At 46.2% G+C, this 13,621-nt stretch overlaps 1 protein-coding gene across 1 annotated transcript in view; it reads left to right on the forward strand.

Moving 5' to 3' along the window:
* Window positions 1–8,712, forward strand: part of LOC119394217 (adenylate cyclase type 10) — a 28,117-nt gene extending 19,405 nt beyond the window's left edge. The window contains exons 16-23 of the mRNA XM_049415709.1: window positions 460–590; window positions 1,462–1,609; window positions 2,877–2,971; window positions 4,093–4,220; window positions 4,366–4,462; window positions 4,545–4,660; window positions 7,300–7,441; window positions 8,359–8,712. Coding sequence (XP_049271666.1) covers window positions 460–590; window positions 1,462–1,609; window positions 2,877–2,971; window positions 4,093–4,220; window positions 4,366–4,462; window positions 4,545–4,660; window positions 7,300–7,441; window positions 8,359–8,497 — 996 coding nt within the window. The 3' untranslated portion in view covers window positions 8,498–8,712. The remainder of the gene's footprint in view (window positions 1–459; window positions 591–1,461; window positions 1,610–2,876; window positions 2,972–4,092; window positions 4,221–4,365; window positions 4,463–4,544; window positions 4,661–7,299; window positions 7,442–8,358) is intronic.
* Window positions 8,713–13,621: the final 4,909 nt, after the last annotated feature.

A 13,621-nucleotide genomic window follows, 5' to 3' on the forward strand; every position in this document is an offset into this window, starting at 1 on the left:
CAAGATCAAAAGGCGTATCGTAGAGCACCGATTATGAGAGATATTGGCATTAGAGAGGATTGACACCGTGATCGAAAAAGCTAATTTTACGCCAACGGACTCATGAGTCGACTCACTCAGACTCAGGCGAAGCCGTGAGTCTGAGTGAGTCCGGCTGATTAATACATCGGTGAGTCTGAGTGTGAGTGAGTCCGCCTGAGGAAAAGTTGAGTGTGAGCGAGTGAGTCCGGTTGAGGAAAATTTTGGCGAGTCTGAGTCTTGAGTGAGCTATATTTCTTGAGTGAGTCTGAGTGAGCTCCAACTTTTTGCCGACCTATGACAGCAAGTTTCTGAACGCCTTTTGCGACAAACATTGCTGTACCTTTGTAGATGTTGCTTGACTCCCTGTGCCCTTTGCTGCAAAATTTGTAAGCTAGCAAAATACTCCTTTTGACTGGAGAAACTGTCATTCTTGGGCAGATCCAGCTATACTATGGCAACATCGACGCGTCGCTGCAAGAGATTAAGCTGGCGTTTCAGTGGCTCGGCCGGAACATCCCGAAGGACTACCGCAAGAACGCCTCCAACTACGCTCTGCGCGTTGTCCAGTGGTACGTGAAGCGTGATTGGCCAGCTTAACGTTGACGTAACATGTGCGGAAAGTTAGATTAATGTGTGCACTGCTTTCGCATTGAGCATTATTCAATTCGCCAAGGTTTCTTATCAGACTGGACCAAGCACTAAGGACTGGTGGTGATCGGTAAAGCGGACTGATCTTAATGGGCTTAATGAGATTTATGCGTCTATAACAATAATGCACCGCTGAACGCGCTTTCTTGAGTATAAAGGGTCAATCTATGAAAGTGCAGTGACAACACTTAACATCGGCGGTGTATACATGCATTCTTTAAAAAATCTCTAAACCTGGTAAAGACTAACTAGCTCCTTTGGTATAGGCACGTTAAAAGCACTGTAGGATCACTCCTGCGCCGTTCTGGCATCTTTCTTGCTATAGCCTCAAAAAAAGTAAACATAGTGTACTGAATCAAAATTATCGCCATATACTGTATTCGGAAATGCATGTGTATTCACGAGGTGCCTTTTGTTATTACATGTCATTGTCTGGTGTCGTTCAAGGCAGCTGCTGACTCGAACAAAGACCACTTGTCGAAACGTTGGCTTCAGCGACATCCCATGTTTAAGGAGTTTTCATCGCGTCTAACTTACGTGGGATATATCTGTATTTCCAACAATGCTTCAGTTGCCAGTAGGCGCCTGTAGTGGCACCTTCACTCGTTATTTCTTTTCTGTTCAGTGCTTCGTTATTATTCACTGTACTACCAAGTCGGTCAGCAATCCATCCTTCAATATAGGCTAACCTCGGCTAACACCGACATCGCCTTCGGTCTGAATGCAACTGTGTTCTCGCAAGTTACGTAAACAACCTTGCTTTATGTTGCCTGAACTTTCGTTCACGGACAGCTGCCGCGTGGACGAAATCGAGGAGGAGGAGTACTGCCTGAACACTGCGGCGCGCGTGTTCCTGAACCGACGTGACCCCCGCGTGGCCCTGGACGTGTCCAGCCACTTCTGGGAACTGGTCACCTGCCGGAACGCTCCGCTGTACAAGGTACTTGGTGCAAGGCTAAACAGAGCGGCTACCTTTGAAGCATCGATTATTAGAAAAGTGGTAACGACTCCTGAGCAACTGAACAGACGCATGCTTGGGAACACATCTGTATGGATGAGAGCGAAAGGGCGCAGCTGGTGTTCAAGTGGGACTGAGTTTCTTAGCGCTCAGGAACGATGGACGCTGGAGGGATAACACATACACAAGCCCTAAATTGCAACAAAAGATGTGTTACGGAGTCTGTAGTCTGTGACTCTGTGTACAGAGGTTTCGCGTTCTGGATATGTTCGGTCATGGAATACCAACTGCGTCAATCTCGCATCCTTCAAGTCCAAACGGAAGCCGGGGAGCAGTAATCGGTAGACTACCACAGCAGGCGTCTGGACAGGATTGTAGTCCTTTTTAGAAGTAGGGGGCGGGGGAATACTTGAAGAGGGATGTGTGGAATGGGAGCTCTCTTTGGGGCCAGGTCCCTCCCTGGAGGGTGGGGGCCGTGAGGTCATATGTGCCACATAAAGGGAAGTGCAGTAGCTAGAATTAAACGTGGGGTTAGGCCTATAGTATCTCTCGTTATAATGGCAAACGGTAAGATGGGCTCCACATAGCTGAGCATGGACCCGTGTGGCTTGTGTGACATTGTGACCCGTGTGAGATATCGCAAAGCAAGGTGAATGTGGTTAAAGATCACTGGGACACACTTCGATCACACTGCTGCTCGTGATAACGTGACGTGGCCGAATCCCTCTTGCATTCGTGTCACGGCTGAATGCGCTGCTTCAGGCATCATAGTGAGGGCGTCCGTCAATGCTTGAAACAGTGACACCGTCACTGCAGTCCTAGCGGCTCCCTTTTGTGTGTGTTTACATGAGGTGTTCCCCTTGCCACGGCAGATGACCGAGGACGCTTGATTTCTACCATTACTTCCATAAGTAGGCTACAGATATCTACTGACACGACGAAAAGCGGACAGTTTAATCATCGTCAACGAACCATGCTGCTTACGCGAAAGTATTTTTAAAAGCGAGCGATCGACGAAACGGCCTCGCCTTTATGCACGCACGTCGCGGATACGCTCTAAACGTGGCAACCGATCAATGTGATTTTGTGCGATAAATGTGATTTTGTGTGTAAAGTAAGGGCTACATTAGCTTTGAGTGCATAAATTCTAAACTTGGTAAACCTTACTAATCACATTTATCGGTTACCACGTTTAAAGTGTATTCACACGCAGCAATTGTGACCGCTTGTTCGTTTTTTCGTTGCGCAGAAGATGCCAGCCATCTCGCTGGTCATCGAGAGCAGCCACTACGTGCACATCGCGTACAAGAAGCAGAAGAAACTCGAGGACACGGCTATCAAGGAGTAAGACTTAACGGACCATCCTTGCTACTTGCTTTTTATCGATAGAGTAGAAGGTGTACACATATAGCGTGGTACGAAATGCCAATAGACAAGACAGGTTAACACCATGACCTCAGTAAGTATATATATAGTCGTGGGCTCCGGGCTCTTGAACTAATCGTCATATTTAGCTTTGTTTTGCCGCTCGCTTTAGCATCAGTTGAGAAAATATTCTAATTACCACTAAGGGCGCAGGCATACGCAATGCTTGGCTGATTCTGAAAAATCTCAATTCCTAATCGGAGGACTCGCGATGCTGCTAGTGGTCATGATTTGCTTTGTAAAAACTCTTTGCTCCCTGTACATGAAGGGGTAGGCGTAAAGACGCAACGAGCAGGATGCGTTGTCTCTTCAGGTGTAGACAGCGAAAGAAGGTATGAACAGCCACCAAGCATCCCAATCCATCGTTATGTTGAAATTGTTCCATATTTCGCCTTACCCTGTAACACTCACGAATGCTAATAGAGAATTGAAAGAGAACTGAAATGGATTTACTTCAGTACTTCAGAAGTTTGCTGTTGTCACTTCAGTACTTCAATTTGCTGTTGTCACTTCATTTATTTATTTATTTATTTATTTATTTATTTATTTATTTATTTATTTATTTATTTATTTATTTGGATACTCTAAGGGCCCCAAGGCCACCACATAGTTTTTGGGGGTGGGGGGGTGGAAGGTGTTACAAGGCAGTAATGAATGCCGGCAAAAGACAACAATTCCATTTAAACTATAAATACAATTCAGAAATTAAAAATGGTACAGTATTAACAAGACAGTTCAATAATGTAGGCAACAGTCTACAAAACAAAGATAGCATTAGCAGGATAATTTCGAGGATTGTTTAGTTTCTAAAATCAACGACAATCCGGCACCTCATACTGCAACAAATACAAAGAACTTAGCTGTTCAAAAGCGTCGTCGCATTCGAGAAACTAGTGAAGCACTGACAGAAAAAAATTCAGAAGCGCTGATAGTGGCCATTCTAGATGAACGTGAATGCCTTTGATCTAATGACATTACCACGAGAGGATGGAGATCGTGCTGTGGCTTACCGTTGCCATCAACGAGCCGCTCTTCTGCAGCTGCATCCACGCTCTGGAGGTTGAGAAGCATCCCCGTGTCAGCGACTTGGTGGCCGTGCTCAACACGCTCATCAAGATCGTCGAGGTGCGCTTCCTGCGCACCGAAATTGCCTCGGCCGTGGACGTGGGTAAGTTCACGTGCCCAAGTTGTAGCATTAACTGCGCATACTATCAAATAATGTTTTCGTCCAAACAAGCCTTAAGCATGACGTGTGGCTGCGCTGAAAAGATACACCGCGCGCGTGCGAACATTGGCGTCTTCTTTCTGCGCAGGTTACGAAGCCTTCCGCATCGCCCTCAGCGTCCACTACACCTCCATGCTGCTGAAGATCTTGCCGTACCTGGCACAGACGCTGCTGTACAGCAAGAAGTGAGTTGCTAGTACTGCGCTCGTTGCAAAATGAGGCAGTCGCTGACCCTGGCGCGCATTTGCTTGTTATCTTCTTCTGCAGTCACAGCAAGTGCCGCGAAGTACTCAGCCACCTGCGGCACGTGGCCGAGGTCGCCGAAGACACCGTCGGCATGGCCCTCTACTACGGTGGCCTGGCCGAGCTCCTCGTGCACCAGTGTGAGCGCTGTATTCTTCTCGTACTCACTATTTAGACCCCAAGGTCTTTCAATACTTTTGATCTGGTCATGAAACTCCCGCCGATGTTTTCCTATAGAGACAGAAGTGGACGCCAGAGGCGCCTCCGTGAGTAAAAGGCGGCTCATATGCCGCTTTTGGAAAGGCACTTGCGCGTTTGCGTGGCTGTTTCCCACGAAAAAAAAATAATATCGCTGGTAATTTTTTTTATTGTGTTCGCGGAGTAATGCAGTGGTGAGCGTTGATCAAAGGCGAGCCATTAATCTTTAGCGGTGGTTCTTCCAAGGCTGTCCATCGAGTGATGTAGTTTCGCTTGTGCTCATGCCTACACCGGCGTTTCTTGAACTTGGTGTATTGCTTAAAGTTTAGCTTAATTGCGCCATGATATAGTCTACCCAGAAATTTACATCGCTTGCGCAGGAAGTTATGGTGGACCCTATCGCGCGCTGGCAGTGCACAACGCTCGTTCTCCTGCTAATTAACCGTTTATTCTGAAGCTGCCACTGAGAACTTCCCGCTTAGAACAAGCAAGTGTGAACGAAGCCATCTTGATATATGCAGAAGCAGCAGTTAACTGCGCGTGCTAGATCTATGCAGCATTTACGACTTCTGAGTGAAAGTTCTTGCATTAATGCTTATATGTTATATAAATCTGAGGAATCTGAGCTGCGAGTTACATTTTGTGTCGAAATGACCATCAGTTCAAGGTCATATTAGACCTGCGACAGCGCTCCCATAGAGTAACATAGCAAGCTATGCCGCTTCTGTACAGATGAGATCTCGGTGAACGTACGTAGTCGATGGAGTAAAGTGTAAGAAAAACCTGCATGCATGTGCTTATTAGATTGCTTGTTTTGTTAGTACATTTAAATACGACTTGGGCCAAACGTTGCATAAACAGGTAAAACGAAAATGCGTTAAGCTCGCTTCATATCCTTCATATCTCTCATCTTAGGATATTATATCCAATGTTCTTGTGCAAGCTACCAAAACATCCATGTCACCATGGAGACACACGTTGAGGACAAGCTCGCACGGCAATACGCCGGGTCCCTAGCGTCGCCTTCTAGCCATATCTCCCATAGCGTTACACGGGAGTTTCCGTGACCAGTAGAAATGTATTGATAGACCATGGTGTCTCGTTTGCGGCCTCTTGAGTGAAACACGGCAGGTGAATCAAGTACTACAAAAAATCTACGTGACCTACGCCACTAATAACATGATGCTGTGGCGTCATGTTGGACATCATCGTGTATCGTTATCACGACGTTAGAGGTCCTAGAAAATTTTGTGACGTCATCAGGTGACATCGTCGTTCGGTCAAAGGTAAGCCGATCCCGGTGATAGGGCGACACCAAGTGATGCGCAACACCAGCTCTCGCTTTTCTGTATTCGTTCGTTGACGGCCCTTGTGAGGTGCAAAAAGCTAAACCAATCTGGCTTCCTTAGAAGATCATATCTCCTTTTATAAGGTACGTCAACCAGAACACTGAAACGTTAACACTAGTAGAAATGCTGCAGTTTTCTTTATCGAAACTATTTACTCAGATGCAAAGAGAATATAACCTAAATATATCTGTTCTGCCTGTAAAGGATCTACGCCATATATTTGTATAGTTGTAAATACTCGTGTAAGAGGTTCATGTTCGTTTCATTACCCTTCTTTGTTACGGTTGTGCGTACTATATTCCAATGCGTTAGTCGGTTTTATTTGCCCGCTATGAAGCTGCCCGCCGTATGGCGTGGCCAGGTTCACCCCAAGCTGCTAATTGCAGCTTTAATTGCCTGATCATCCTCGCAAGCAATTGCAAATAAATTCAATTCAATTCAATTAAGCAGGGAGGGAGACACATTGCAATCGACTATGAATGTGAAAGGTAATTTAACGCAAGTCTCCCACACTGCGACTCGTTATCCGTTGCTCAATAATTGTGATTGTATAAATTAAGAGTTACGAGGTGGGAAGCAGGCATTGGCCTTAATTTTCTTTTGCCCGAGTGTTATGGAGCGCAACGTGCTGTATAACTTTACGCGTTAAAAAAATGGGGTGAACCAAGGTGCCGCATACAATACTGTCCATTGTATTCACATAAGCGGATCGGTGACTCCGGGAAACCTACATGTCTGCCAAGGTTATTAAACTGCTCAGCGCAGAAGTTTAGACACAGTACACATAGAAAAGATGAGGACCAGCACAGACTTACAACTGATTTTTATTAGAAAGTCTGCGCTGGTCCTCGTCTTTTCTATCTGTACCGTGTCTAAATTTTTGCGCTGAGCAGTTTAATGATGAAATAACAACTAGCCCAATCCCACACTTTACTGCCAAGGTAACCTGAGGCGCTTTACCATGTCATTTTTCTATTCTTTTCTAATCATTTTTCTGTCGATGTCCGTTCAGGCCTTCATATCACATTGACTTTTGATGTCCTGATATGACGGTGCAATAGCATGTCGCTTTTCTAATGTTTTCTCATCTGTAACTAATAATCTCTTATCGGCTATAGCGACTGGCTGATAGTTTGCATTCGTTCTGCGCGCGCGCGCGCCTTCATGCCTCGCTTGTTTGTGTCTCGGTCACAATACAACATGTACGAGTGCGCTGTATTTCGACACTGCAGTCGGCATCGACGTGCCGGCGCTGGACAACGTGCAGGAGCTCTACAAGACGTGCCTGGAGTTCGCCATCAGCCAGTGCAGCAAGGCGCCATACACGAACAACAACGAGATCGAGTTTTACCTCACCGCGGCCATGGCAATGTGGTAATTACTGGATCGATTGTTCGTTCGCTTTCAGTAGACCAACAGCTCCTCACATTAAAGAAAAGCTTAGTCATTTGGAGGGACCCGGTTCATGACCCTGAGGACGTAATCCGAGCTATAGTACACCAATATTTCTGTGTAAAACATTACACCGGCAGGCTCACCGCTTTCGAGCTGAATGCATGAAATATGCATGAAGTGCCCCTACCCATAGCTGCTCTCAAACCTCAGGGGTTCTTTATAGGAGAGTGTCAGGTTAAATTACTTGATGTAGAGTTATTCAAGGCAAGTGTTATCTTTATTACTTGCTATTAAAGTGCACTTTGTATTTGCGCCCGTAAAGCCTTTTGTCTGTTTGATTTAATATGCACATTTATTCGCGGCTGCGGAATACTGCAGTGTGTGGGTTTCTCGACAAATGAGAATTTCTGGGAAAGCATGGCATTCCTAATCTATCACTGTGTAGGCCACAATAACTGTACTATAGATGTATTATAGCTTTGAAATTTGGGGATACACGCATAACTACACCGTCACATCAATTCGGCTCTCACAAATTTCGTTTTCCTTAAAGTTATGGCAGAACTCCTAAATTCTTCGTACGAAGTAGCGCGAGACAAAGAAGAGAACAAGCGACAACATAGTGCGGAATTCCAACCGGTTTTCGTTTGTGTCCTCGCACGCTACTCACTACATATACCATGTACACCATGTACCGCATTGGAGCGCCTGAGTTAGCATAGGTTCCCATTTATTACCAACAATTGATTGATTGATTGATTGATTGATTGATTGATTGATTGATTGATTGATTGATTGATTGATTGATTGATTGATTGATTGATTGATTGATTGATTGATTGATTGATTGATTGATTGATTGATTGATTGATTGATTGATTGACGGCATCGCGCAGGACGTCGTCCTGCGGCCTGGACCAAAGCTGCAAGGAGTGGCTCCGGCGAGCGAAGGAGCTCAAGCGCTCCTTCCACTGGCGCTCCTCTTACTGGGGACGGCGAGCACAGCGCCACTTGTCGGAGATCAAGTGGAAGTAAATGCGCCCTCCAATCGTGTATAGCGGCGCAGGTGCGCCCACTTTCAGAGTAGTAAATATCGCTCAGTTAAACCCGCTTTATATAATGGCTGTGGCATACTTTGGTCGTTATTCATGTAAATATTTAGTTTGTCGATTCATTTAATACTTCACACTTATGTGTATAAACTGAATTGATTTATGTGTAATTACTATTGCGTGAAATAAAAACGTCGCCTTTGTTTCGTATTCTGTGTCTGAATTGAAGTCTTGTCAAGTTTAGCATCGCAACCAATTGTTATAGAGAATGAAAAGGTTTAGGTGAAAAGGCAGCGTACAGAGTTTATCGCACACTTTTCGGCAGTGAAATTAGGCCAAACAGAGCCTGTAATGTAAAAAAGGAAAAAATTGACAGCTAGAGCAAAAGCCTATAGACGGATAAAGGCGATCATTGACCGATAATGATGGCAAGGAACCCAGCTTCTACACCGTACAAATTAACCTATTAAGCTACGGTTTATACACGCTGGAACTGAAAATTGAGCTATCGGCTGGCGTTACGTCAATGAGGCACACATCACAATAGTGTCAATGGCGAGCACTTGGCAAACGAACAAACTAAATCCGCGGTCTATGGCGCGCGAATGTCGCGAACTGTGCCTCACAATCAGATCTTGGTATTGGCACGTAAAAACCAAGAAATATTATATTCTGTATAACTGATTTGCTCTATTCACGTCTTTGTTCTTCGAGTGGGCGATAAGTTCGCCATCGCGCTGCGATCTGTTGTACAGCCTCCTGTGTTAGCTCGGATGGTAGAGCGACTGCTCCAGAGTGGCGCTGGTTCCGAGTTCGAGACCCGCGCCTGGACGAACTTTCTCGTCCAGTGGAAAGCGTTCCGAGAAATTTGTTTGGTTTCCATTTCTATATATCTTCGTGGTATGAAAGAGCGATGACAATTTTTCTCTTTTAAGAAACGTTCCTCCACTTGGCGGATTTTTGAAGAATTGCTTTTCCGTATCCAGTAAGCAAACATGATTGAACGAAAAGAAACGGGCAAAAGAAGGGCTTGATTTTTGTCACTCGTAGATCAACCAAAGACGTGTAACGAAGTCGATGAAAGCGTGGGGGAAGTAACTTGTGGATGGTATAAATAAAGGGTGCCTACAAAATGCATAAGTTTTATAAGAAGCGGCGCATGAAATTATATAAACTTGCACAAAATGGCTCCACAAGTTCAGCAAGTGTCAAAAAAAAAAAAAAAAATCCAGCACAAGTATATACAGCGTCTTTTTGTGGCGGCTGGGGGAGATCATTTAAATTACACAACTCTAGGCAAAACGATAACGTTACGCAGAAATCGCATAGCAGCGGTGGTTACAGGTATTTGCGCGATAGTCGCCAATAGAAGTTTTAAACAATCTTACCAACTAATCTTGTCCTTTGTCCATTCCTCAGATAAGCATCAAAATTGAGTCAAGCATGTTTAAATGTTTGCTAAAATTATCTTTTGCGTGACTGGTATCCTATTGGCGTGAATAGATGGGACTGTTGTTCGTTGCAAGTCACGTCTTCGCAAGTCACGCAGACGTGACTTGCGAAGAACAAGAGTTCACGCCATCTATTCACGCCTGCGTTTGACACGTTAAATAAGCTACACGAAGGTACGACCGTGTGGCTTGTATCGTCGACAAGGAAAACTATTTTTGTGTTATACTAGACCGTATAGCACGAAATTATGCGGAGGCTAAGCCCGTGTTGCTTACAGTTCTTCGTTTTCATATGAACTTTCCTATATAGTATATGTACCTTGAGGGCTTCCACAGCACTGATTTTTCATATTTGGTATTTTCGAAATTTGTATATCCATTGGTAGATCATCGGGCGCCTAAAGGTTTTGTGTTTTCGGGCCCCAACGACGGCAAAGGTGTTTTTAGTCCACTTTAATTCATTAACATTTATGTAATAATTACTGCACTACAGTTGAAAATAACAAATAGTGTCCCCTACGCTTTCCTTGGCTGAATTACACTCCACGGTGGCTTAGTGGTTATGGTACTCGACTGCTGACCCGCAGGTCGCGGGATCGAATTTTCGATGCAGGCGAAAATGCTTGAGGCCCCTTGTACTTAGATTTAATGCACGTTAAAGAACCCCAGGTGGCCTAAATTTCCGAAGCCCTCCACTACGGCGTCTCTCATGATCATGTCGTGGTTTTGGGACGGTAAACCCCAACAATTATTAATATTATGATTATCCTTGGCTGAATTGTGTGTCGGATTCATTGGGTCGTGTCCAACAAAAGAAAAAAAAACGAACCCCTCGAATAATTCCACTTCTTGTGTACTGGGAATGACACAGCAAAATTCGCCACCGTCTAACAGCCACCATCGCACAGCGAATGACAGTGCATTTTACAGCGAAAGAGCGCTTTAACAGCGGTTAAGGTTCCGTGCCCTCAACCTCGCTTTTCAAGATGAAGCGATGGCGCCAACCTGGGTGACAGATGCCACCGGTTGTGGCTGTCATTCTTTGCTTTAACCCACCACCCACCTAGCCATTGGTAAGCAGCCACTCTGTGCTGTCGGCCATGGCTCTGGTGACAGTGATGGCGTTTGAGGCCCTTATATTTTACAGCGAAAGCTGTTATGAGATCGCAACAAGAGCCGATTTTGGCGCCGCAGTTATACGCCGCCGCCGCCGCTGGTGTCCGTAACCGCTATCGCGAGAAATAACAAAAATATTCTATAGAATTTTTTTCTTATTTCAAATCCTATTCTGTTCTTATTCCATCTTATTTTTCTTATTCAAATCCCATCTGTTCCTATAGGAACGGATGGGATTTGAAACCGGGCCCTCTCCGTGGCATTCGAGTATTCTACCACAGAGTCACGCTGGTGCTTGAAACTCCTTCGCAAAAACACCCTGTACAGGTGTCATGTCGGGCAAGGAATCGTCTTAACATATGCAATATAGCGTCGTACGTAGAAGAGTAAAATAACAACCAGGCGTCACAGAATGCGAATTGTGCGACGAGTGTCGTTGAAAGCTTCCGACCCATTATAAAAGGCTCAGCCATAATTCTTCATCGCCATCAGCCACAGCACACTATGATATTGCATGCACTACAAGACAGACAACACAAGCACCCCAGAGTCGTGGGAGTCCCTCCTCCGAGCCAGCAGACCAACGCCGGCTTATCCAGCGCGCGGTGGAGGCTGCGCTTTTCGAAGGGATCCCCGCCGACCTCCTCTAAGCCAGCGCAACCAGTCTTCGCACTGGTCCCCTCTTTTTGGGCGTAATAAAGAGTACGCCACCACCACCAGTACAGCACAAAGTGCACATAATGCCTTACAGATGTGTAGCGGTTGCCTCGCTTATCCGCAGAATGACGAATAATGGCACAACGGGCGCTTCTCTACTTCATGAAACTTACGGTGGTTTATTGCGTAGTGGGTACCTTGCCTGTGTACTTGTATTAGTTGCCCCTAGAGGCTCTACAACGGGCTCTGGAAATGCCGCTCTTCGAGCTTTCCCTGTGACTGTGCGGAGTGTTCGTCGCAGCCTGGCGATTTTTCTTTCCGAAGTGGCGGAAACCACCACGGCGTCAGAAAGCACGATTTAGTCTTCAGAAAAAGAACAAAGTACTCGATCTACCTAAGCGCTTCTTTTTTCGACACCGATCGGCGTTCGTGCCTTTTTTGCGTTCTGTCCGGTGTTTCGTGCCGCTCGAGCGGCTTTCGTATCCGGCTGTGCGTATGTCGGCCGGACACGGGGCTTCGGATGATGATCGGACGTCGACGGGAACTTTAGGCGACACTGTACTTCAGCGAGATGTCACAATAGCAGCGCCGGACGCGTTCAGCCGTCTACGGGTCACAATGACTTCGCACGGTGCGAACCGTGTTAAGATGGTGGGCGAGATAAGCGCCGTGCTTCTAGATGCCGAGGCGCCCGGCGCTTATCTCGTGAAATCGACAGTGCCGCCGAAAATTATCGTTTGAGAATGCGGCCCCTGGCCGGCACGAGAACTTACTGTTCCGGACTGTCCTGCTCGTCACTTGCTGCATAAGCTCTGTCGGCTCAATATGCGGTCGCTGCATCGAGGTGGACAAAGCGCTGCCCTCAACGAAATCAGGTAGGTGTTCGCCGCTGCTTCGGGATTTCTTTAACACCCATCCTGCCTTTCTTCAGAAAAGAGAACGAACATTCCTAATGTGTCACCTATTCATTGAAATCTATCGTCAATGGACCTATCGATATATGAGCAGACGGAAATATTAATATCGATAAATTTGAGTTGCCACCATTATAGGAGCAGGACAAGCGTTTAGACAAGAGAGCGAATTACGGCTTGATATATATGGCTGACATCTGATGCCTTCTGCTCCATTAAATTGTAGCACAAGTCTACGCTTTACGTTACCGTGAGCACTTGTTTAACGTGTTCTTATGAGACGATTCGATTAGACTCTGTCGGGTTTAACGTACCGGTGGTTTGTGAGAAATGCCGTATAGTGGATGGCTCGGAAGCAAATCGCGACTAACACTCCGTCAGTCTTGTGAAAATTAGCCAAATCGGCTCAACACGCCGTAGTTTCTACAAAGGGAATTCTTAAGAAAACCATAGACGTTGGAGTAAATGCGCTAAGCCTGTGAACGCGCTTGCTTGCTCGCGGAACATTCTTAGAGGTGTTCTGTTCCTCCAGATGTGGCATACGCCTGTGCCGTTGCGGTTACAGGATCGGTACCAAAAGTTTCAGAGCTGTGATCGAGCCGCCAGAACATATTGAACATTGGCCTTACGCCATCTTCGACAAATCGCACCGGTAAGCAGCCGAGGCGCCGCGATCATTAGACGAAACGCTGCACCAGGGTGCCCAGGTGGCACAAGAAATGGTGGGAAGTGCCGCCGAGGAGCATCGCGACACTTGCGAAAGATACAGAGAAACGCCGACCAAGGTAAAGAGTCAGAGCAAACACTTTTTTTACTTCGTCCGTCGCGGTGGCGTAGCGGTTACGGTGCTCGGCTGCTGTCCCGAAAGTCGCGGGTTCGATCCCGCCTGCGGCGGTCGCATTTCGATGGAGGCGAAATGCTAGAGGCCCGTTCGCTGTGCGATATCAGTGCACGTTAAAGAACATCAGA

This window comes from Rhipicephalus sanguineus, chromosome 5, assembly GCF_013339695.2.
Source record: "Rhipicephalus sanguineus isolate Rsan-2018 chromosome 5, BIME_Rsan_1.4, whole genome shotgun sequence".
In the NCBI taxonomy this organism is placed as follows: domain Eukaryota; kingdom Metazoa; phylum Arthropoda; class Arachnida; order Ixodida; family Ixodidae; genus Rhipicephalus; species Rhipicephalus sanguineus.